At 46.5% G+C, this 25693-nt stretch overlaps 1 protein-coding gene across 1 annotated transcript; it reads right to left on the bottom strand.

Moving 5' to 3' along the window:
- Nucleotides 1–17570: 17570 nt before the first annotated feature.
- On the bottom strand, nt 17571–23468 carry PTS (6-pyruvoyltetrahydropterin synthase). The gene is made up of 6 exons (XM_075035112.1): nt 23141–23468; nt 22165–22244; nt 20723–20745; nt 19086–19142; nt 18695–18765; nt 17571–18169 (listed from the first exon to the last, which is right to left on the bottom strand). Exons 1-6 carry the CDS (start codon nt 23212–23214, stop codon nt 18028–18030), a joined length of 447 nt encoding a protein of 148 aa, XP_074891213.1. The 5' UTR covers nt 23215–23468; the 3' UTR covers nt 17571–18027.
- Nucleotides 23469–25693: the final 2225 nt, after the last annotated feature.

Raw genomic sequence — 25693 nt, 5'->3', positions numbered from 1 at the left:
TTCAAAGCGCTGCTGTTTGCCTGGGGGGCCCAGCCCTCCACCCACAAAAAGGAAGATTCATTTAACTCCGGGGAAGACAAAAACGAGTGGATTTCCTGCAGAGAAAGGTAGCAGGGATCAGACACCCTCTGCACCAGTCAGTACAGAAGGCTCTGAGCTGAGCCAAGCTGCAGTGCCTCCATCCCCATGCCCAGTGATGCTAAGCACCATGAAGCCCCACTGTTTGAACGAGATAGCATCAGGCTTCCAGCAGCTCCTGGTCTGCAGAGATGGAGCCATTTGAGAATCTCAAAGATTCTCTGTGTGGACATTCCCCAGGGACCAGCAGACCCAGCAGTCTGGTTGTACATGGCAAGGGAGCTGCTGAGACACCTCCCTTCCAACTCCTAGGAGCCAGATCGCCATCTCAGGCCTTCAGGAAGCCCCTGGAAGACATGAGCCATGGGGGCTGCAGCCTCTGAGTTACTCCCTGGGTCACTCCCCTGGGGAATACAGAGAAATGCAATGCAGAGTCTGAGTCATCCGTGCTCATACTTGCTCCCTCAGCACGAGTGGTGCTGGGGAGTACTGTAGCCCAAGGTCTCCCTTCTGCTCCTGTCCACCTCCACCTCGCCCTGTGTGGCATCAACAGGAACATGTCTGTCAACAGGAAAATGGCTGTCTCTGCCGGTTCTGGGAGGCAGAAATCACTTGTTGCAAGGAAGCAGAGAATGGCACAAGTTTTCTCAGAAATGGCCATGACTTGACCTTGAAAGAAGCTTGTGGAAATTATAACTCTAGCTTAAGTTTTGCCCACAAATACACAAAAAGACAGGATAGGGAACCACACCACTAGTGCTAGCAAGGATAAAGACAGACAAGAGGATAATTTCTGTCTGCTTACCAAGAGGGAATAAAACCCAAGTCATTCCATATGGCGTAATGCCTGTAGTATGGGTGGGAGACAGGGAAACACCCCTAAATCATTTCCAAACCATCCTTGAGCTTACTGAGGAACCATGGATTAGAACTGTGGCTGGGGAGCCCAGTGGTTGCTTGTTACCCAGAGGCTGTATTTATTTTGGCATCTGAAAAACAGACTTTTGAGCTGCCAACCCGGAAGGGACCAGCTCCTGCTCTCCCCACCCTGTGTCTGTTTCTGATACAGCCAGAGGAGCCACGAGGTGTGCTAGGCTCCGGCTGGCCCCAGTTGCAGTCCTGCAGCTCCTTGGGGGTGTTCTTCAATGCAGCTCTGAGCACAGCTGAGCAGTCTAGGCCCTACCAGCTTCTGTTCCGTCTGTCCTACTGCTCTGTCCAAATATTTTAGGCACTTTGGGAGCTCAGACTCCTTATGAGTCATGTGATTCAAATGCCTCTTTGTAACACACATGAGTCTCCCATAGTAATTTCTACCCCCTGCCCTTCCTCCACTGGACTTCACACCCATTTGATTTGCTTCATTACATGGGCTTATCCCTGGCTAAATTAATGACTATGAAGTCACCTTTTGGCCTACAAATACTAGTTTTATTGCTTCCCAGAGCCCTCCTCTTCACAGAGCTTTCTGGCTATATCCCCTTCCAAAGGCAGCCTTAGCTCCCACTTTCCCACAGCAAGTTCAACCTCTTCAAGAACCAATGAAGAACAAAACTGAAAAGCCCCATTGAGTGTACATCATGTAATAAACATTGTCACTTCCATCATCACTTACAAAGATCTCTTTTGCCCTGGATAACTTTTTGTAGCAGAGTCTTCCTTCTTATATGTGACACGATCCCATCTTACCTTTTCTTTTTCAAAATTAATTATCTCCGAGAGGCAAACATACCTGTTTTCAACTCTGTTTGTTCCAGTGACATGCTATTGAGTCATCCTCACCGTCTGAAAGATGGCACAGAGCTTTTGCAAGGAGACTTCCGATGAAACTGCCAAGGGCAAATAGCGTCACAAGTGAAGTTGTTCTTGCACAATCCTCTGCTTCCATTTTTATTTGCTTTTTCCCCATTCCTTTTGCTCTCGTTTTGCTGACTTACTTTCCATGTTCCTTAAGGTGTTTGCAGAAGAGGTTGTGAAACAAGTGGGGGAGAACAGAAATATCCAGCGGATTTGCAGCCCTGTGGTCCCTTTGGAGCACTCTCTCCTGCTTCTTTGCATTGGGGGGAACATGCAGAGCATTTCTGAACTTAGCACTGTGCTGCCCACTGACACTGGGCATCAATGCAGCCGCAGACACTGCACAGAGAAGCTCCCAGTAGGGCAGCAGGCAAGGAAGAAAACCACAAGTAAATGAGGCCATGCAGAAGTATTTGATTCTGTGACTTAACAAGCCCAAAAAGCTCAGTTTCTCATCTTCTCCACGCTCTCTGCATTAGGGTCAAGTTCACCTCTGACCAATGCTAGCATCACTGAACATGTATCAGTTCTTCCAACACATCCTCTCTTTCTCTGGCCTCTTGCCTGCTGCTCTCCTTTTACTCTGCTTGTCCTGAGTTCATCTATTTATTTTCTTGCACTTGCCCTTTTTCTCCCACTTCTGTTCAACTTTTATTTGAAACATTTAACATAACAGCTTCTTTCTAAACCTGCGGGCCACTGGCAGGGTGGTGAGGCCTGCCTGGGCAAGGTGCTTTCAGGCTGGAAAACAGGCAGATGAGCACAGGGAGGGAAATCTAGACCTCCCGCTCACTCAGCCACACAGGTGACTCAGCAGAGCCTCGGATGAGGCGGAGGAGGTGGGCTTGGGTGGGCGTGACAAAACTACAGTATGAGGGCATCAAAAATACCTCCAGGAGCTTCCTGTGGGCTGCCAATGATATGTCTGCAAGTGTAAGGGAGATGGGGGAAAAGAAAGGGAATACCCTTCTCTTTTTGAGGATCCAGCTCATCTGGAGTACCTATGCATTCAGCGTATTGCTCATTTTGACCACTGGAAATAACTGCCCTTGGTGGAATTAGCACTGGGAACAGGTTCTGGAGTGATCTCCATTTCAGGGGAACTGATTCAGGGTCATCACCATCTCTAATTACTGGGTGTCACACACTCTGGGTTTCACTCTGGACTGTACCCGCTGCTCCTTTCCCAACAAGGCAGAAGGCATGCAGGAAGAACCCTTGCTGCTCACAGAAATGGGGTGGTGCTCCCTTTCTCACCGACGCTGATATAACTCATCACACCTCCGCACTGCCCCAATGGCTCAAAGAGCACTTGCAAAATCAGCTTCTAAAAACCCCAGCCAATGGTCTGCAGGGCAGAATGGGGAAATCCAGGCAAGAGGAAGGAGGGAAAAGAGAATCTCGATCTTTTTTTCCATGTATTATTTGAGGGGTACAGCCAAAATGACTTGTCATGGTACCGCTCAAGAAAAATCACATAAATGATCTGCTCCCCTAAAAAGATCATGCTGTATTCATCAGTGAAGTGCTATGAAAGGGAGTTATGGTCCACAGTTAGAGAGATCATCCTTTCACAGGCTCTTGGCCCTTCACTACCCAGCTTTCTCCAAGCAGGATTAGAGGCTATATTTGAACATCTCTACAAGGATGTACCCCTGCTGGGTTTTCCACACTTTCTGGAATTGTTTGGCCTTTAAGAAAAGCCTGGACCCGGGCTGGAAAAAGGACTGCAGGTGCTCTTCCACGTTTTCAGAATGTGGGCTTCTGCAAGAGGTTACAGGGACTATGAGCATGCAAGCACAAAACAGAGTGTTCACCATGCAAAGGCAGCTCAAGGGATACAGGCATGCAGAGACTTGATTTCCAGCCCCTTGGTTCCTCAGTGACATGCACACTGTCCATTTTAATCCCTCTCAGCTGGTCACCCCTTTATTTTAATCAGTTCACTCAGAGGCTAAGCAGGTAGAAGGAAGTAATCTCTAAAAGCACGAGTGAAACCTCCCATCGGGGGTGTGTACATGTGAGCTGGATGGGGAGGAGGAAACACTTGCATTTACTTCACCAAAAACGGAGTATAAATAGGCTGGAAACTGTGAGGCTTTCTCAGTTCCCAGGTGCAGGTGTGTGGAGCAGAGACATCCAAGTGGATCATGGCAACTTTCCTCTTCGTGGTGCAACTCCTCTTCATTGGGACACTAATTGTCCCAGCATACACTGAGACAGAAAGATGTAATTTGCTCCTGAATGCAACTGCAAGCAATTTCACTATAATTGTGACACCTGAGCCATACCAGACAAACACAACCTACCTAGGTAAGCCATCTCTGTCTAGATATCAGTTTTGGCATTGCACAGAAATGCGTCTCCTCTGCCCCTAACTCAGCTGGTTTCTTGAGCCTTGTGGTGTTCTTAGGTTTGTTTAAAATGTGTGAGGTCTAACACTCTTTAAAAAAAAAAAAAAAATCGGGCAGGAGATAGGTAAATGGCACTAGTTGTTACCTCTTTGCTCCTATTTCATGTTCATGTCTACAGGATCATTCCCAAATTCTCTTTCCTTCCTTACAGTGCTTTTTTCTCCCTTAATCTTTTTGCCTAAACTTGTGTAGAAGGACTTGAATGCTCTTGAAAACACAGAATTTGGGGAAGTTGTTTTGTGGTTTTGTTCCCTTTCTTTCTTCCTGAGAATTTGCCCTTCCCAGTGGCAATGGCTGTACAGACAAAGGTGAAGAGGTTACTTTGATGCTGACAGATATTCAGCGTCAATCATAGAAAATGGTTTTCAATACTAAAAAGAACACAGCCACAGAGTAAATGGCAGCCTGACCCTGTTTCCCAGACCTGAAAACAAATCTCCCTTTGCCTTAAGGTTCAGCAAAACCTAAATGCTGAGAAAATAGTGGAGGAGAGACATCCTGATCCCTTCCTGCAAGGGGGGGAGATAGTCTGCTGGTGTAAATTGGCACGGATTCCTTCAGATCTCAGCCAAGGAGCATCCACTGCAGTTGGTTGTTTTTTTTTAGGAGAGAGGTGTTTTGTTCACTGCTGTTATTTCATTTTTTGAGCACAGAATTCAAGTTTGATGCCAGCTACTCTCACATCAGCTCCTGTAGCTTCTGATAGTCTTGGCAGCCTCCATGTGAAACAGTCCGGACCTGAAGGGTGCCAAGGGCTAAGAGGACAACAGCGGTACCGCAGGCACAGTGACCTGGGCTGGGAGGCACAGCTAAGGAGTCGCTTGTTCCTGGCAAGCAGATCCTCTTGCTTCATTTCCTTATTGTCCAACTTCTGCTTCCAACAAAAACATCACACACAGCAGCACTGTGCAGACTAGTCACAGCTGTGAAACAGCAACCCAGAGCAGAGATGTGGCGAAGAAAGGGTGGGGTCTGGCACATTCAGCTATGGGCTATGACTGCCCAAAAGTTTGTCCCCTTTAGCTTTTCCACCCCTGCCATTTGCATGGGATCCAGAAGAGATTTACTCACAAGGAGCTCTGGTTTTTCTTACAGATATGGTACCCACAATAGCAGGGGCTGAATCTGGTGACTGAGGAGTTTCTCCTAGTCTATTCCCTAACTAAGAGGGGGCAGATAAGGGAGTTCTTCCTGTGGTTGGGGGAGGACTGGAGTGTATCACCTTCTCTTTGCAGGCTTCTGGTGCACTTGTGTCACACAGAGCGCACTGTGCAAGCAAATACTTCCTTGGCTGAAAACCCTGAAGCCATGGAGTCTGGAGACAGCTGTCTTACAGAACACACAACTTATTTTGCCTAACCTGCTCTGTTTCCAGTTACAATATGGGACAACAGCAACCTCACTGACAGCAAGAACGTGAGTGAGTATTTACTGCAAGCCTTATCCCCACAAAATGTCTCTGTGGGAGAATGGAAGGTGGTAAACTGGGACAACTGCAGTTCTATTGACACAGCAATATTAAATGCCACTCAGAAAGCAGCAAACTGGACATCTCCAGACAGTAAAATAGCTTCCGTGGAAATAAGGTAAGACCATACTCCACCTTTAAGTATTCAGTTGGGACAGTACCTGTCTGTGTAAGCTCTTGGCAATGCCCAGAATCAAGAGCCCACCTCTAGAGCAGGGGCTGAAACAAACCTCTTGAGCCTTCTCCAGATTTTCTCTTGAAAATATCAAGGAAACATTTTCTGCAAAGCCCTATCTAGAGGTCACCCCATGGACAGGACAGTCTCATAGTTTAAAGACTTGCTCACATTTAGTAGGGGTGTAGATTAGTTCTATGGAAATGAAAGGATTGAACACCCCTCTTGTTTCCATTAACACTAATGGAGTTGTACCAGTGGGAAATATTTGTCAAAGGAAACCATGGCGATTAGCCAATTGGCCTTATCTGCAGGAAGGAAGAATGCAATAGTTCATGACAATAGTGATTTTAATTACAAGGAGCAGACAGTCACAGTAAATTGCCACCCAGTTACAAGGCATTCCTGTCCTGTCCAGAGAAGGTCAGTAAAGCAGCCAAAGCCTAATGAAGAAACAGTGTTTCAGATGTTAAAAAAAAAAAAAAAGTGCAACATGGCCAGAGGGCAATCTAAATGAGCTCAAGATGACTTCATAGTTTCTGTCTCCTAATCTGCTTTTAATGTCCCCTTTATATCCCTACATGGGTCTACATGAGAGACACTCAGCTTCTCTGAATTTGTTTTCCTCTCTCTTCCCTCCTTCCACAGGGCATATATCATCTACACTGATAAATCTGCCAAGTTCAAGACTGTGACTCTGAACAAAGGTAAATAAGCTTCAGTTGGGCAGTTCAAGCAGCAGGGTGAATGACACACCAAGCAAGGGCTTCATTTGTGCTCTAGTGTTTTGGGAGAGGGGAAAGCTGGACTCAGTGTACCTCCAGCTGAAGAATATCTCATCTCTCCAATAGTCAGGAGACAAGGCAAAGACACTAGAGTGCTAGAGCTAGCTAGAGGTTTTTCAGGCTATAATGTTGAACTTAAACCTTTTCAAGCTTCCTTTTTGTTTTAAGGGACATTAAACAGCTACAAACGAGAGGACAGGTATTGGCACAGGCTTCGTCCCCCTATTAACTCTGTCGTGCAGATTCAAAGTGGAAATTGTGGCTTTGTCATCACAGATAATGTTTCTGGTACTCCAGAGAATTCCCTACCACTCAGGAGCCTTGAGCCTATACTGATGATGCTGCATTGTTGTCAGTGGATATATTCAGACCTCCTGCTCCCCTACCATGGGTTTGACCCCTCATTTCTGAGAAATCAGAGTTAAATGCAGTCTCTTGGAGTAGGTCTGTGGCTCAGCTGGTCCTCTGGACTTCTAATCACCCCTGGGGGTTTCCTTCCATTTCAGGATCAGAATCAACCACAGCACCACTAACCACCACACCCAACTCCGTCTCCATGGTTCAGAGCGGCTCCTTCTTCATAGCTGTCATTCAGTTGCTGCTGCTCCTTGTCACAAGCAAACTGCTCTCCTAGAAGTCAGGAAGAGAAGATGACCCAGCTGTGCTGCACCTTTCCTCCTTGCTTGTGGTATGCGTGGGAGGGCAGGCAGCTGATTTACTCAGGAAAACTATTCACTTTTTCTGTGTATTAGCATGGTAACTGCACTTCTACATTAAATTATAAAGGTCTGTTTGACCACAGAGCTGATCCTCCCCTTACTCCCCTCACCCAGGGCCTGCAATCTCAGCAAGATGAAATGTTTTGTAGCAAGTCAGAGAGCACTCTGTTCTAGCTTTTCAGCTAGAAAAGCCTAACATGGTCAAGAACAGACCCCACCTAACAAAGGAACGCTGCATGAATTAATTCCTTCCTCATCACCTGGGGTTCTGTGAAGCACAAAAAAGCATGAAAATGCTTGGGAAGGAAAAGGCCCTCTTCTCATCAGGCTACCAGGATCTGCTGAGAAGCTCAAGGAGAGGTCTGCTTTTGGCTGTGCAGCCTGGGACCTGTCCTCACAGCATGCGTGTCTGTGCATGTGTGCATACATGCCTCAGTGACAGTCTGGCACAGTCCTCCACAGTATATTCACGAAAACTGTTGGGAGCAGAATTGAGACTGGGAGAGGAAATTATGGATTTAGGATTCACATGCCTCAGCCAGTTTAAAACCTCCTGTGGAAGCACAGAGAAAATAAGTGTGCCCACCAACCCTCCACCTGGGGAGGAAACCCCCCTCGCCAGGACAAGCTGGAGATCCTGCTGGCAGGGTATCCTCCATAAAGGCCCAGGTCTTGGGAATTTATGCTCCATACTGTTATTTGGACCAGCATCCCCTAAATTTTTTTATTTCAGTGGATGCCTTATAAAGTTTCTCTGGTTTTCTTCTGGCTTTCTGAAATGGCAGGGTGGGTATTTTTTATTCTCATTTTTTAATCAACAGCTGATTTTGCTGTAGGGCAAGATTGTATGGACCACTGAATGTCTTGATTCTATTATTCTTGTTTGTATTTTTATATGGATAGTGTTTATTTAGGAATTTTAAAACATCTGGAAAGTAATTTTTTCTTAAATTAATCTAAATAAATTAAGGAATGAAAGTTGGCTCTTGCACCTAACATTATTTCCTGGCTTCACTGTGATGTGGTGGGGGGGTTGAAATGATTCTGAATACTTTGAAATATTTGGCTTTTACCCCACAGACAAGCACATAAAGACACAAATAAAGGTGAGGCCTGTACACTGCAATCCTGCAGAGGGTAGAGTTAGAAAGGCATCCCTGCCCAACTAATCCTCTTGCTGTTTCCTGTTCAGAAGACTGAGCCCCCAGATCATAACAGTATTTGCATGGTCATGGATCAGAGATGTGGCTTTAACCTGGCCTTACTAGCCCAGAGTTTGTGATGTCCCTACATTTAGCCCTTATTTCTGTTGAATAAATTCTAACTACCAAGCAATGAAAGGTTTACTCCAGAGCGCTGAGAGCCTGGCAGTAGAGGAGCCTTCATATTCCTGAGAACTTAACACAGAAGCTGGGTACAACAGGAAAGAATTGTCCGTGACCATCTGTATTTCTCAGGCATTCAGATATCAGGTGTGGTTTAAGAGGGATTTTTTTTTTCTTCCTACAGAATTGTCTGAAATATTAATAGCTAAAACTGGACAGTTGTGATTAATACCTGGCTCTTACTTGTTACAAACCACACCAACATGCCTGTCTTGCTTCACAGACCTGCTTTTGTTACCCAAATTTTTCAAGAGATGTTCCATTATCCTCCTCTACCAGCACCAGATGTCCCCAGGGCCACCAGCACAAGGGCTGTTCCCCTGTGTCAATCCTTTGTCCTTTTCATTTCTCTGCTCTTTTGGCATCCCATCCTCTCCAAAAAGTGCTGGGGATGAGATAAAAGGACTCTCCTCTCACTCCTGCCTTTCTCTGATAATATTACAGGTTTAAGTGAAACCCTCTGCTGTTTAAGTGGGCAAGCTAGCCATGCAGGATGGCTGCTGGCTTTGACCTCACCCTTGGTGCTCCAAGGCCACAGGGTGAGCACGTGCTATGTGCCTGTATGCCCTGCTCTGGGCTGTGCTTTGGCTGGGCAGCCCTTGACCACAGCAGACAGCAATGAGGGCAAAGGAAGGCCAGTGGTGGTCCTGCCAGAGCCCTTCCGGGGTCTCAGCTCCAGGCCAAGGGATTATCCACCCTTTGCAGTTTATGGGAATGACAGGAAGCTTTAAAAGGAAAGCTCCTGCTTTATCACCATGTGCAGACTCTCTGGGCCCAGATTAAGCATATGTACCCAGCAGGGATGACAAGGACCAACCCAGCATATAAACAAGCCTGCAAGGTTTGCATTCAGAGTCCTTCTCCTCCAAAGATCATTTGCACATGCATTTTATCATACTGGGAAATGCACCCTCCCCTCCCACACACACAATTCAAAGGGAGGAAGGAGAAAGGACTCAAAGCTCTGTTATCTTTCATGCTTATCAGAAGAGTCATTAGGTTCTTCAGACACTGGAACGGGCTCTGGCCTTGCCATTAGGTATTGGTGTAAGGCCCAACTCAGAAGAACATCTGAGGTGCAGCTCCAGTGCTCAGGGTCAGAGTCAGGCTGTCCCTGCAGACTCTGGTCCTAGCATCAGACACACATACAAATACACAGACTCTCTCTTGTGCTCTCTTCCTGATCCTCCGCACCCTCTCAGCCAGGAAGAAAAATGGCAAACTGAGGGGAGCGGTTTATCTGGAAATACTAAATACAACCACTGCATGACCTAATTTCTCCACCTGGTTTGGGCATCCGATCCTTTCTTCAGCACTGCCCTATTTTCTCAGTGCTTTACAGATGCCAGGGCAGCTGCTGGGACAGGGACTGGCTGCCCAAATTCAGCCCTGCATGGAGGCAACAGGTGCCCTGGTCTGCCCCCTGGTCCTCCTCCCTTCAGAGGTCTGCTCTTCCAAAAGGCAGACATGACATCGGATAGCCTTGTCTTCACTCACAGTCATCTTCTCTAGGCTGTTTTGGTCTCTGCAGCTCTTCAGAGCTGATGCTACCAATTGGCCCGAGTCAGTTGGCACTCACCAGTGGGGCAACTCAGAGGCACAGGTGCAAACCAAGACAGGCACAATCTGCCATCGCTGTGCTCAGCTCTGTTTCAAGGAGGGAGAAGCATGCAGTGACAAATTGGCCTACACCTATCCTTGGACCCAACACAAGGTGACTCAACAGTGGTCTGTGACTGTTGACTCCAGAGATCAGTCCCCTTCTACCCTTGAGTCATGCCCTTCTCCCTGCTAAGGCTGGTTTTGCTTTAAAGTGGAAGCACCTTACTCAACTCTGTTGCTTGTTCAAATTGTATCTGTCTCAAAAAGCCATGGTTTGCATCAAAGAAAAGACATTCCTCCCTCTCATACCATTAGGCTTCTCAATGCCTAACAACTTACACTGGTTTCATAGTAATTTCCACTTATTTTCCTGTTTCCTGGTGGGTTGTAGAGTGACTGGTTTGTAAAGTCAGAAGTCCCAAGCACAATTTCACAGAAGAAATTCTAACCACCGAGTCCCTGGAGTGATGCACTAATGCAATGTTTCTGCAGAATTTAGTAGAAATAAATTTTTAGGGTCCAGCTATTAAAATTGGCATCTGTTTCACAGGCAGGGTAATTAGCAGAGATCTGAATATGCTGTATCTTCTGCTATTGCAGGGCACAACACACAATAAAATTCTAATTAGTGCTGTAAACTACTGTTCAATTTTAATCTCACTGTTGATAAGTCTATCTCGTAAGATTACAGCTGTTTGCCTTGGATAACACTTACAAAATTCCTTTTAAATATCCCTGTGGCAACTCACGTTTGACATATTATCTGTGAGCACAGGACATCCAGAGCAATGCAGTTTACCTCCAGAGAGGTGAACTCCTGCTGGCTCTGTCCCAATTACAAGCTTCATCAGTGGCATTCTCATTAACTTTTACACTATTCAGCAGCAAATACTAGCATTTCCTTTTACATCCCTGTCTAATTTCTCCAGTAAAAGTTATTTCACAAACATAACCAGGAAAAGGAGTGCATAGGGTACTGCATTGTAACTGGGAATTTGAACCCAACGTATGGAAATTCCCTTGCTTCAGCAGGAAGGGAAAGAAAGATGAGGCCTGCAACACCGAAGAAGCTCACATCAGTGGGTAAAAGACATTGCTGAGACTAAAACATGTAAAATTGCTCAAGATAATAATAATATAAAAAAACCCCCAAACATAACAGATGCAATAGCACTAAGCAAAGACCTAGAATCACCTCCGTTTCCAACCCTGAAGTGCAAGCAAAGCAAGACCCTCCTTTGAGTTAGAGCTAAATGTCCAAAGAGACAAGAACATGCCACATTATCTGGCCCTGCCACCAGGACAGCTACCCATGTCCTCCTTTTTTGCCCCAAAGGTAATCACGGAGCCACTCCACCACAGACTCTGGATTTGGATGTCAAGTATTTTGCTGAACTTGTGAGCTGTGCAGCAGAAACATATGGCAGAGACCAATGAGGTCCTACAGCTGTGTGGATGCATGTAGAGGACAAATGAGTCATCGCATTTAAGACAACCCTTTCTCCTAGAAAATGTCCCCTTGGCAGCTCTCTCTCTAGCCTGTCTTCACTTCTGAGAAAGCCACAATGCTTTCATGGACGGCCAGGTAGGCTGTTACGAGGAAAGTCTATGGAAACGAGACAATTTGTCCCCCTGGCCCATTTCCAACACTTACCAGAGAGCTGCCCATAAAGAGCAGCCAGTGTTAAAGTGCACTGCTGTGGTGCTGGGAGGTCAGGGATCACTGGTGCAGTCAGCCAGGTCTGCTGGATCTGGAGCTCTGTGATCTCTCAGTCCTGGGCTCCCTTCTGCTAGCTTAATTCACCTAGGACCCAAAATCTAGTGACTTAGTTCAAACTTTGTTCCTGTGACAATCTCTGGGTCTCGCACTGGGAAAACTTTGGGTCATTGTTTGAAAGACTCCATAGCTGGCAGCAAATATGGACTGACAGTCTGATCCATGGCCTGAAACAAGCCTAGGACAAACACAATTCTTCTTTTCTTTTGTGTTGTAAATCACTCAGTTCTGTTCACAGCATGGCACAGAGCTTTTCTCTGCACATTTGGAACAACTTCTGGGAGTACCTGCCAGCTGGAGGGTGGTACCAAGTCAACGACATGGTATCTGATAGGGACTTCACTGTCTACAGAAGCAGAGAAGTGGCTCTGAGGGTGTATCAGATGAGCCCTGAAGCCCGATTCTTCAGGACATATCTATGAAATCTTGAGTTAACCATGAGTAGGAATCTGTTACTGGAAGTATTTAGCTTTAAAACATTGATTAATAATTAACTGAGTGATTACAGCAAACAGATGAAGTGCCATTAAAAATTTTCCCACCCTTCCACTGACTTCCTGTAGTTTCTGAACTTTTAATAGCCGTTGTACTATGCCAGGTGATGCACACTGCCTCAAAAAAATCAGCAGAACCCCAACTTCCTGGACTATAGATTTCACTTCTCATTAATATATCTTACCCTAGATATAGCAGGAGGAAGTGCATCAGTCATTCTGGGAGTAACCCAACAATCAGGATTAAACATTATTTTCTTAATTTACATCACTCCAAAATCCCACTGCTGCAGAACAAGATGTAGTTTTAGCCCTGGGTCTCTTGTTGGCTGCACCCGTTCCTTCCTGGTAGAAATATGGCAATGTTTGCTCTCTCAGCAGCCCACTGGGGAGGGATAGGGGTAATAGGAGAGTCAGGTGATATCTACAAATCTGAAACAGAAACATTTGCTTCAGAGGTGCCTTGTCTTGGGACAGCATTGTTTAGTCCTCTGCCACATCCACAGGCATTTCTACGTAACTTTTAGAGCAGCCATTGAGTTTTCCAAACCAGTGCTTCAGCAGTGTGTGAATAAACAAATCCTACCTCTGGTACAGTAAAAGCCTGCTTTCCCTCCCATCCTAACGACTGTTGTACTTACAGACACCCACACCAATAAAAAGAATATTGGAGTAGGCAAAGCACGCAAACATCTGAGAATGCCCAAACCACGCTTTGCAATAAAACAGCTCCCCTTTTACATATGTGGTATGACACACGCTCTTTCCAACAGGCCCTGGCCTCACTGGGTACACAGGACAATTAACGCTCATTGCAGGGGGAAAGCCACAAAATGCCCCTTAACCCCCCACTTGTTCTTTTCGCTAGCACCACTTCCCCTGTGGCCTTATGCTCTACTTCCAATTGGCCTCCCCACTGTATGCACAGAGACTACTGGTAATTAGAGCCAGGGATGGAGCAAATATCCTAATGAGCTTTAAAGTACAGTTTGATACATTACTGGGTAGCCTAAATGATGACTGCCTGCAGGAGGAGGGAACAGTGTTTGAAGGCCCCTAGGCTTCCTCCCATCTCTGGCCTAGGTCTCTGCAGACACCCACCCCAAGCAAGGCCCCTGGAAAATGAGGAACGTGCAGTGAGCAGCTAGGAAAATGTCAGCCAGCAAGTCAGCCCTGTGGCTCTCAGCTGGGAAGGCTGGGGCAGAGGCAGTGATGGGCCCCCTCTCTCGGCAGCTCAGCAGCTCTTACTGACAGCAGCTCCTTCTCTCCCGACTGCCCACAGCTCTGTCCACAGTGACCTTCCCAACCTTTTTGCAGCACAAAGCTGGGAGCACTCTGCTCCTTCATTCAACCTCTCATTCTCTCCCAAGGCACTGCCAGTCTTGGGCACCGAAGCAGGCAGAGGTCCTGTGAACACCCCCGCAGTCTTCACTGCCTTCCAGGTACTGGGCACATATACAAAGAAGCCATGCTACAGGGGAAGACTTCAATTCAGGAATTGTAAGATATTGCTGGTTGTCTGAACTTGGGAGGAACAGCTCCTGGTTGGGGCTCCACGTCCCACACATAGTTCCTCATCAGAAGCGATGCCTAGATTATTTATTAACTTGGTCATTGTTGGGGCTACAATGAACTATAAATAACTGCCTAGGGAGTGGCATGTAAGACTGAGCAGCAGAACTTGGCTCAGTCTCAGCTGCTATTTTTCTATTTGCTGATCCTTTTGTAATGGTGTCCCTTTTGCTCTGCACTGTTTCATAATTTCAGACGTCATGGGAAAACAGTCAATTCCCACTCCCCACACTGCAAAAGCTGGGGCTGAACCCAGAGTCCTCTTGGGGTCACTGTGTTTCAAGCACAGAAAAGAGAAGACAACTTTTTCTCCTTGCAGTGAGGTAGAATGGGAAAATGTTCCCTAGAAACAATTAATAAAAAAGAAGAGCTGCTGCTAAACAGCTTTCCTTTGGAACTGGGCAGCCTCAAACTTTGCTTTGCTTCTAGTTGGCAGAACCAAATCGTCACATTAGCTGAAGCACAACATGAGCGCAAGTGCAGCGCAAGCAACCAACATAGCCAGCTTCTTGCACAGGCTCCCCATTCACTCAGTCCCTGGCACTACTCCTCTTCTGTATAACCTGATGAAGGTCTTCCAGGTTTCTCCAGGTGACAGGAAGGCAGAACTGGGTCTTCCCCCTCAGTCCCTACTAAACACACAGCACAGCATATATCTGGTCATGCTGTTATTATACTGCTATTTACATTCATGTGCACTGAAGCTGGAAGTCTTGCTCCTACAATAGCTCTCCTGGGATCAGCTTTGACCTTTTAATTGCTGTCTTGGACCCCACCATCACCTGAACAGTTCTCCTTCAAACAATTTCATCACTTGGTAACTAAGTTACAGCACAGAGATGCTTAATGTTTAATCATGTGAGTTAATTATCTCCTTATATAATCCTCCCTCCCTAACCTGTGAATTTGGAGGATGATTCCTACAGAGACTTCCCTACATGGAGCTCACACGCACCTGCAAAGATCAAGGCCCCTCTAAGCAAGATAAGGGACAGAATACACGGTAATTTCTTGGGACATAGGCAATTACAATTCCAGCTCTGATATTGCCGACCACCTTCACCCAACCCACTACACAGTCACCCAATTTATTTCCACCACCCCAGATCTGCTGCCATTTAAACTGGAGAGATCAGAATAAAGGATATGAATACATGTCCAACAGGCAACCCAGCAATAAATATAAGTGCCCAAGCTATTGTGGGACTTTGTTAGGGCTATGTTGCACTGCAGTAAAAGATCAGGAATCTGGGCTACTTTTTTCTGGCCTAGCATCTGACTTCATGCTAACAATAGCAATGGGCTGTGCTATATAGATGTAACCATTTGTATGCTTGCTTTTTGTCAACGTCAACAGCTAAATTACTCTTCTGATAAAGACACCACATGGTATGTTTTAGTCTCCATGACTCACTGAAGACACCAAATGCTTTGTGAATCACCATCATCAGCTATCATCCAGTATGAGTTACATCACTTTAGCAAACCAGAAGGACATATCAGACTAGTGAACTACAGACCAGCAGAAGCATTTAGATAAACTGCAAAACTTCCCTGGCCAGAGCCCACACTGAAAAAAGTCGACTGATTCCACATCTGGGGGGAAAAAAAGGGGGAAGAAGGGGCAACAGTGTGTCAACAGCATGTTCCCTTCACCTGATGCACTGAGCACTCTCTACTTGTGTGCCACTGGAATGAACCTTCAGCCAATTATTCACCAAAGCACTACCTTTAAGAAGAAAAAAAACCCCAACACTGGAGCTCCCATGTCAGAGGTCTTGCTCTGCCAAAGAGGGAAGGTTGGAATATCCCTCATCTCCAGCCTTTTCTCACTACTCTCTTTTAGATGCTCATCCAGAAAATTTGAGCAAAGACGGATCAAGGCAGGAGACAGCACAGAATTGTCCTCATATAAAGCACTCACAGTTTAAAAGAAAGCAGTCAAAGGATTTTTTGAAACTGTAAAAACTACTTTCTAGCAGAACTGGTAGCTACAGAAGGATACTTCACCCTCAGCCTGTAGTAGAGTGTGGCCAAGGTTAACTATTAAGCAAGCTTCATTAAGCCTTCTAAATGGTGCTTTTTGCTACCATTATTCAGATGCATAATTTCCTTGTAAAGCAAGGGAATTATTACACTGGATATCACTTTTTTAATTGTATGCATTAAGTTATTCTTCATGGCCATACCTAATTACGCTTCAGAACGTCACTTATGTGATAAAGAGAATTGTTCACAGTACTATCACTTCTGCCTCTGGACAGACAGGTTGATTTTACGGCTATTAACCACAGGAATTGTAAAATAACTGTTCCCTAACTGGTTTTACATGCATTCCTCTTCAGCACTTTCACAGTATGCCTACAATTTCAGGAATCTTCAGAACAATTTGGTTAGTGTTCATTTAAACTCATCTCACAGCCTCATCCTTTTGTAACAACCTATGCTGAACAGTGTTGCATCTCCTAATCTGCAAATGACAGCAGGAAGCTGCAGCCCTGATGACTGATGCATAACAAGTGCTTCTTTTGTCTACAAGGCCTTCCCGACATGGGAGTCTAATGATGAAAATACCAAGTAACTGTTGATCATCGCAGCAGGAACATGAGCTGACTGCTTTCCCCAGAAAGACGAAAGAGAGAGCTTGATCCTGTTCCTACAGAACTCATAAAAACCTCCCTAAGAAAAACAAGCTTCATCTGGCTGCTTGTGCCAACGAGCTTTCAGGAGGCTTCAGTGGAGAGGGACTCAAGGTATCACAGGTCTTCCCCTACTATTTTAGCTCTCGACGATCAGATGCAGAATGGAAAGTCTCCTGTAGCAGGGATGAGTCCTCAGCAAGATGAGGATTACATCTACATGTCTGTACTCGCCCTGAGCTGACATACCACCAGAGGGTATCAAAGAAGTGAGTACTTGCACTACAATGACACAAAGTCAGCCAGAATTTTCTAAGATGAAAAGCCTTCTCCCAGCAAAACTTCACAAGAGTGGTATCTTTGGGACACCAACTGGATAACCAGTATTTAAGGGTTTATTCTCGCCTACTTCCACTTTCACCCATGCATCAGGGCAGTCTGACACAACCGGGGCTGCGGTGTTCCAACTTCGCAGTTTCCTTAGCTTCCCAGGCTGATTCTCAACAACATACTGTTCTCTTTAGCTCCGCAGTTTGGATTAGGAATTTCTTTGTAAACAACTATATTGCTCACTATACCAGTTCCTTATACAGAGAAAGGCCTGCTAGCCACAGGAAGAAATGAGTCTGTAGCAACATAAAAAAAAAAAAAAAAAGAAAAAGAAGAAAAAGAGAATCATGTAGTTCTCATTCTCAAGAACGTTTCTCTATTTGTGCAAGAAGCAAAACAACACCAGAGCCCAGGTTATTAAAAATCATAAATTAATCCAATGTTTAATTAAAGAAAAATCAAAGCCTTTTGTGACTGGACAGGACATACACTTTGCCAGGCCATCTCCTCTCTAGAAGGCTGCTTTACTTATCATGGCACAATTGTAAATTTCACATCAGCTTGGTAGTTTGGGTTTGCAAAACAGGAATGTCTTGAGAAAAAGCAGACAAAATCAACAAATTCTGAGAACCCAAATTGCTAGATTGCTGCAAGAATTCTTGTGAAACATCTGTATTTGCCCTTATGTAATATGTAACCAACGTCTAGGTGCAAGAAATACTGTGGGCAGGGTTGAAGCAATCCACTGATCTGATCATGCAGCAGAGTTTCTGACCAATTGAGCTTAAGCTCATTTCACTTCTCAGAGATTGTTTCTTCTCCTTTATAAACGACAATGTTCTGGTCCGTTTCATACACTTTGACTTTATAAAGAGTTCCCATGGGCAAGAGCTTCTTGAGGTTTTCCCAGATGAATACTGCAACGTTCTCTGTGGTGCTAAGAGTGAAACACGAGCAGATTCAGAACTGACAGCAAAGATATTTGAGGAAGCTGTACCCAGAATGGGCCAGAGGGGATGCTAAAGGCCACAGGGAGCCATCTGGGCAGCTTTCACATGATGACACCCTTAATGTAAGTGGGGCTTGAACCATTGCCAGCAAACATGGATGAAGTGAGGTCTAATTAACAGGTCATATCTGTCTCCCCAGGCTGTCCACAGGGTAGGCTCATGTGAAAAGTCCAAGTCTGCTTGGCTTCTCAGGTGCGAGCAAGTGGCACCTTCCTTGGTATGTGGGATGGCAGCTGCCCCAGCAGGCCTGCACCCAGCCCAGCACAGTAAGGCAGGCTGCATGGCAGCAGGGCTAGGAGGCAAGCAGGGCACCCACCACCTGACACGCACCAGCGTGTCACAGGTGTGTTACACACACCGGTATCAAGGCTGCTCTTTCAGATGCAGGACTGAGCCTTGAAGACTGTTCCTTGATCCTGCAACCAATGCCACGAGGAGTCCCCATCACTCACCTCACAACTTCAGCAAAGTACGGCACATCTTTATCCAGGTTTTTGTGGTCAAGCGGTTCCATGATCGCCTCCTGCAGAAAGAAAACAGTGACAAACTTGTCCCAGTTGGTCAGTGGACTTGAGGCTCAAATTACCATGCACATGGGAATGGAGCAAGGCAACAGTATGTAAAAAAAGGGTAAGAGCCCTACATCCACCTGTTAACTTCCTAGCTGGAGACATGGCACTGCCTCACATCACAGTGCTAAAGCATTTTAGTCTTAAATCATTCCTTAATTTCTTCTTTATTTCCTACCATTATCAACTCACCATGTCTCCACCCTGGTACTAGACAAATTACTAAGCTCTAACCAATTCTCCCAGGGGATGTGCAGGAAAATAGTGCTATTACCTGCATATATTGTTTCAGGTCTGTCAGGTTTATAACCATTCCTGAGACCGGGTCAATCTGCAGGGAAAACAAAAGGGAGATTAGTAGCCTAGCTACACATCCTTATTACTAAGGCTGCCGTGAGCCTGTACAAATCTGTGTGCTCAGGACATCTGAGTTACAAGAAAAACATCTTTCCACCTTCACGCACTGAGTTCCAGACCTACTCCTGTGATGTTTCCCAAAGGCTAGATACAGCATACAAACAACTCCAGTGGTTCCACTCTCTCATAAAAGCTGACACCAGGGAGGAAAAACTCGCTGAAACACTCACTCTTCAAGCAACAATCTAGCATGGTCATAAGCAAGAAAACAGGCATTAAACTGCTGGGTTGAACAACCAGGGACAAAACAGAGACCCGCCTGAGCTCAGGGCATCCTCCCATCTGGAGAAGGCACAGCTCCAGAACAAAATCAGGTTGTGTAGTTCACAGCGTATTTGGGGAATGTAGAAAGAAGAGGCTTTAAAATTTTAATTTCAGATCTGAATAGAAACCCCTTCCTATGAGCTGGAAATCCTCAAAAAGTTGCTTGGAAAATGTCAAAACCAAAGCGCTATGTAAATAACTCTGCAGAATACACAGAACAATGACACAATGAAGGGTGAAAAACAACTGCAAAAGCAGAATTTCCTTTTACATTTTGTCCTGGTTTCAGCTGGGATAGAGTCAACTGTCTTCCCAGTAGCTGGTACAGGGCTATGTTTTGAGTTCAGTATGCGAAGAATGTTGATAACACTGATGTTTTCAGTTGTTGCTCAGTAGTGTTTAGACTATAGTCAAGGATTTTTCAGCTTCTCATGCCCAGCCAGGGCACAAGAAGTTGGCACAGGACACAGCCAGGGCACCTGACCCAAACTGGCCAACGGTGTATTCCATACCATGGGACGTCCCATCTAGTTTAGGAACTGGGAAGGGGGGGGCGGGGAATCGCCGCTCGGGGACTGGCTGGGTGTCGGTCAGCGGGTGGTGAGCAATTGCCCTGCGCATCATTTGTACATTCCAATCCTTTTATTACTACTGTTGTCATTTTATTAGTGTTATCATTATCATTATTAGTTTCTTCTTTTCTATTCTATTAAACCATTCTTATCTCAAGCCACGAGTTTTACTTCTTTTCCCGATTTTCTCCCCCATCCCACTGGATGTGGGGGGAGTGAGTGAGCAGCTGCGTGGTGCTTAGTTGCTGGCTGAGATTAAACCACGACAATTTGCAGCAAAATACCTTGATAAAACAGCAGACAGAATCAGTTACTGGAAGTTCTAAGCCTCCCTGTGGCTCAGTAGTCATCCAAAGGTGCCCCACAGATCCGACCAGAACCTATACATTCTGCAGCGAGGCTCTGGCAGACTTAAGTTACGTACCCAGAGGATGATTGCAAACCTTGGACTTAAATACGGTCACCTGGAAATCCTTGTTAGAGGCAAGGTGAATAGGACAGTGATTATGAAAAACCTTCTTCTACAGTGATATGTACAGAGTTTCCACAAACACCCTGGGAAACCTAGCAATTGAGCTAGAACTTCAGTACTGTGGAAGACAGGGACCCATCTATCCTGCCACCCTAAGGAATGGAAAAAAATGTTGCTTGCACTTACCTCTCCACGCACAGTGACTATAACTGAAAAAAAGAAAAATATCAGGTCACAACAACACCATGACACCATGAACCTAACAAAGTACACTAGTGATTGGGACAGACAACCCATTCATTGCTAATCCACAAGGACTAGTGCAAGCTTCCCACCACTTAAAAGTGTCACTGTTTTTATAAAATGGGTATCCACTTGATAAAGAATAATGGCTCAGAGTCACCTAGCTCCTCGAAGAAGTCATTCTCCAAGGTCTGATGCCTAGAGGTACACCACTATCCTTGAAGTGCCCTTTGCAGGCCAAGATAAGACTAGATGAATTCTCAGGTACCTACTCCCTATGCCTACATGCCTGTGCCCAGCACACTCAAGGTCAGAGTCTCTCAATCAGCAAAGTCTTCTGGACAATGCAGATACTCTAGGTGTCCATACAATCACCAGACCACCGAGACCGTAAGATGTGGGGTCAGCTTATAAGTCTTCTGACATAACGGAATACCAGAGAAGGAAAGTAAGGGATGAGGTGGCCGCTAACTCTAAGTACTAGAATTACTGCAAGGTGTCATTTCAACCCAGAAGTCCTTTCAACAAAAGACACAAATACTTGGAAACATTATCCTAATAAGCTCAGCATTCCTTCCCACTAACTCCAGGAGCTGAGAACAAAATCACAGCTCACTGGGCAACTCACAAAAATAGAAAGACAGCGATTTGAGCCTGGTTGTGATTCTCCTCTGGAGTGGAAAAGCCCCTTCATGCTCTTTTTCTCACTCTCCACCCCCACTGGAACAGTTTGAGAGGCATCTCCCTAGCTTTCCAGCAATTTTTTTTACAGTGGGAACGTCCTTCTTATACGAGAAAGCAAGAACTGTTGTGCCTGTAAGTCAGCTTTAAAATGAGGGACAGATCTTCAGTCTAACAATCTGTCAACCTGCCTTCCCTGGTAAAGCTAGTAGCTCTGTAGCCGAGGTTTCAGGGTACCTACAATACACAGTTCTAAACAGGGAGCCAGCCTAATAACTGGAGAGATCTGATTCTATGTGCATGGGGTATAGATGTAGAAGAACTTTTGAAAACAACATTCAAATACAGTTTACAGGCTGTTTAAATTGCATGTCTTTTGCTTAGAAAAATCTTCATTCAAAACACAATGATTTTGCAGATTATAAACAAGTAGATTCGATTCACGAAGTGACATTTTGAGATAAATATTTATTATGTATTTAACTTAATAGCTTGCAAACCCATGCCTTGGTTCAATCCCCCTGCTGCTGAGGACTCCTTCTAATTCTAAAAAACCCCAAAACCAGCTGCTAAAAGCCATACCAGACTGCTGAGACACATGACTGGCCCAGGTCTCCCATGGGTTATTCCGCATTCAAACCAGCCTACCTGAGAGCAGCCTCCATCCATGACTACATGTGTAAGCATGGAAGTAAACTCCTTACCTTTATAGTTGTGCCCATGGCCATTTGGATTGTTGCATTTGCCAAACAGCTTCAGGTTTTCTTCATCACTCAGTGATTTACTGTGAGAAATACAGACATGGCATTTCAGGATCCATTACAGATGTTCTAGGCTTAGCTTCAACCGTGATTGCTTTCTAGCTCTTCCATCTATTCACACTCCCAAATTTAACCCACTAGCTTTTCCTACTCAGGAGGTACAAACAGAACCAGACTATTTGGCCTGTGAAAGGATGCTGTCAACAACAGGGGTCTTTTTGCTGTGGTTTTGTAGGTATATATGCAGGTTTCATAACAGCTGCCTAATACCACTGCTGTGTAAACACTACCAGCTATTCACATATGAGTATGCCAAAATCACTTGGGCTCCTAGGAGGAAGCGCCTGGAGCAAACTATGCATATTATTATTTACCTAACAAAGCTTAGGGAGCTTCTCCAAGAAGTACAAAGAACGACTTCCCTCTCTGAATCTTTCCTTTTAAGAAATTAAACTGCTGACTCCAAGGAGTATTTCGGGTCAAAGCACTCTTTAGGAATACGTAAGTTTTGAGAAGGAGGCGACAGGTTAGAGGCACAGTGAGTTCCTTACAAACTGCAAGTATAATTCGCCCCATCAAAAAACAAAGCTTCAGTTCTCGTCAAACCTAGTTACGCACTGATGTCTAAAACCGGGTCTGGCTACTACGGGCTGCCGAAAACGGACTGCAACAAGGAGGACCGGGAAGCGCTGGACAGCAGGCACGCACACCCGCACACCGGGGCTCGCCTCCGTACGGAGAGGTCACTTGCAATGCGCTAACGCAAACACCCCGCAGCTCTGCGAGGCCTTTGTGCCCTTCCACCGAGGAGGACGGCTCCCCGGGCCGGGCGGCGGGGGGACAGCCGGGCTGCCGCGGCCGCCCCACGGGTGTCCCCGCGTCCCGGGGCGGCGGGACCGGGCGCGCCGGGGCCGCTCACCTGTGCAGCCGGTGGCAGGCGCTGAAGGAGACGCTGCGGGAGAGCCGCGCCAGCCGGGCAGCGGGCGGCGCCATGGCGGGGCCGCCACGGCGGCGGGGACTGCTTACGTGCCGGCGTGGCCGGCTGCATCCGGGCCCCGGGGCGGAGCGGAACGGAGCGGAGCGGCGGCTCGGCAGCGCCGCCCGCGGAAGCCGCCTGGCCGCCGGGCCTGAGCCTCAGCGGGTGGCCGGTCCCCGCGGTGCCAGCCGGCGCGGAGCTCAGCCCCTGGGGCTGTTCCCCTCGGCCGCCACGGCGGCGTCTCCCTTCGGCCCGCCGCGGCCTGTGGGCGCAGGAGCCTGCCCCCGCCTCGCCTCGCCTCGCCGCGCAAGCAGGCGACGTGCCTACTTTGTTCCTTATCCCTAGCTGGTGTCTCCCGCAAACGTCCTGTGACCTTGCGTGAGCCAGTGGTACGGAGGGAAAATAAAACGGGCTGTGAAGAGCCGCGGTGTCAGCCCTACCGAATGCACAGGGTATTACAGCAACTCCCGTGGACAACCGGTGAGATACGCCGGCAAATGCTTTCCTACACCAGCTGTTTACCAGCGCACTTCTCACTAAATCACTGAGCGATACAGAAAACTGGAAGGTATCTGAGAACGGCAGTCAAAATCATGGGAATCGCCATGAGGATGAGAAGCAGCTGTTAAAACATTTCTACGTGGGCTTCCAGGGGAGGAGAGGATCAGCTCTGAAGGACGGAATGTGAGACTGAAAAACACGGATTGCATTTTCCGGTTTAAATCACTGTGTTCATCTCTGTCCAAGTGGGCTCGGTACAATGGTACCGGTAGAAGTGACACTGCTGAGTACCAATGAGCTAACCTTTCAGCTTAGTTCAAATTCTGCACTAGAGAACACACGCAAAAACTATCTCGGACTACATCAACGTTCCTCAGTTGCATTATCTAGGCTGCTGGGCTGGTGGATGTGAGGCCCAGGAACGGAATGACTTGAGCTGTGCACTGAAAAAAGTGCATCAGTGAAACAACACAAGCTCGAACAGCAGAGGAGCATTCTACAGGGCAGGACTGGGGTTTATTGTAGAACCACACCAGAGACCTGAAATTTGTGCATCCTGCCTTTTGTCTTTTCATTAACATTCCTCTTTCAAGGCATTTCATCCTCTCATTCATCCTGTAGAGCTAATGTCAGCAATTATTTGGCTGCAGGCCAACAGTTTGACTTGCTTGTTTTTTCTTATATTATGACCAATTGCAAGAAGTGTGTTTATAAATGCATCAGTGCGCAGGGGTTGGCCTGGCAAAGGAAAGCTGGCAGGCTGTGAACGCATGTGTAAGCTGTTTACACAGCAATCAAAAAAGAAGCAATTTGCAAAGCAATACTGGCCCAAAGGAACTGAGAAAACTTCATGGATCTGATTTCTACCTGCCTAAAATAACTGCACTCTCTCCCTTCCACAGCACTGTGGTATCTGAGGAGCTATTGTTAAACCTTTGAGAATGCCCCACTCCCTGGTCATTGTGCCTGATTTGAGATGGTTTAGGTGAAGTAAGTGTACACAGCAGTCCCTCCCTGCACCAGTCACAGGAAGGGGCTGCCAGGCCTGTTGTTTCTCTTTCTATCCTGGCGAAGTAATTTGACCTCTGGGATGGTTATGAACCTGACAGACTTGAAGGAGTGCACTCTGGTAATAACATTCATGGCGTTCAAGCAGAGGAATCCCTAAAGTGTGGTCATTTTCAGAAAGCTTTGGGAGAGGGGGTAGAACCTGGATTTCTCAGTGCTGCAGGGATTTCAGTGGAGGTAACTGCATCAGCATATTCCCTTAATTCGTGGAAGTTCTTGGTGCCTCAGGGATACCAGAGTGTATCTGCCAGTTTGTCAGAGTGGGAAAACTCCAAGCCTCAGGGCAGGATCTCTGTATAACAGGAACAGGAGAAAGAACAACTCTTAAGGTAGTGGAGTACAGCCTGTGTGCACGCAACACAGGCAGGGGCTGGGATTGCATGCTGTTCAAGTACAGCTTTATGAACACAGCACAGACTTTGCACTGCAGGGTATCTTTCTTCCCCTGCACTATTGATCTACAGCCCTGCCTTAGGTGTTCTGGCTGGTTGCAGTTAGCACAGGGTTGCACATGAACCTCTGATGCTGCCTTTCCCCTTCCCACCTCACCAAGAAAAAAAGTTTACACAAGAGCAGCAATGGTGACAGAACTCTATCCCCCTTCATTAAGCACTTCCTTAGCATCATTCAGCTTCCAGTTCTGGGGGTTGTTCCCTTCCCATGTGGGTGACAGGCTACAGGAGGGCAATTCCACTGGCTGAGATGGCAAGTTACAGACAGGGGACCGACTGCAGTAGAGAAGGCAGGCGGTTGGCAGGGCTGGAGCACCAGCAACGGGAGGTGTTTGCCATCTAGTGGCTTTGTGAGATCAGCTTTGGCATGAGCCTCTCCCTCTGCCTTCTCACAGTGCTGCAGCCCTGGTGTACAGTCCCTGTTTCTCTCCCTTGTCTTTTCCCAAGACCTGTAAGGAAGGTGAAGAAAGGTCAG

The sequence above is a fragment of the Buteo buteo genome, chromosome 9 (assembly GCF_964188355.1).
Source record: "Buteo buteo chromosome 9, bButBut1.hap1.1, whole genome shotgun sequence".
Lineage (NCBI taxonomy): Eukaryota > Metazoa > Chordata > Aves > Accipitriformes > Accipitridae > Buteo > Buteo buteo.
Note: the sequence above shows the minus strand (reverse complement) of the source record. Positions and strands in the feature narration are given on the sequence as shown.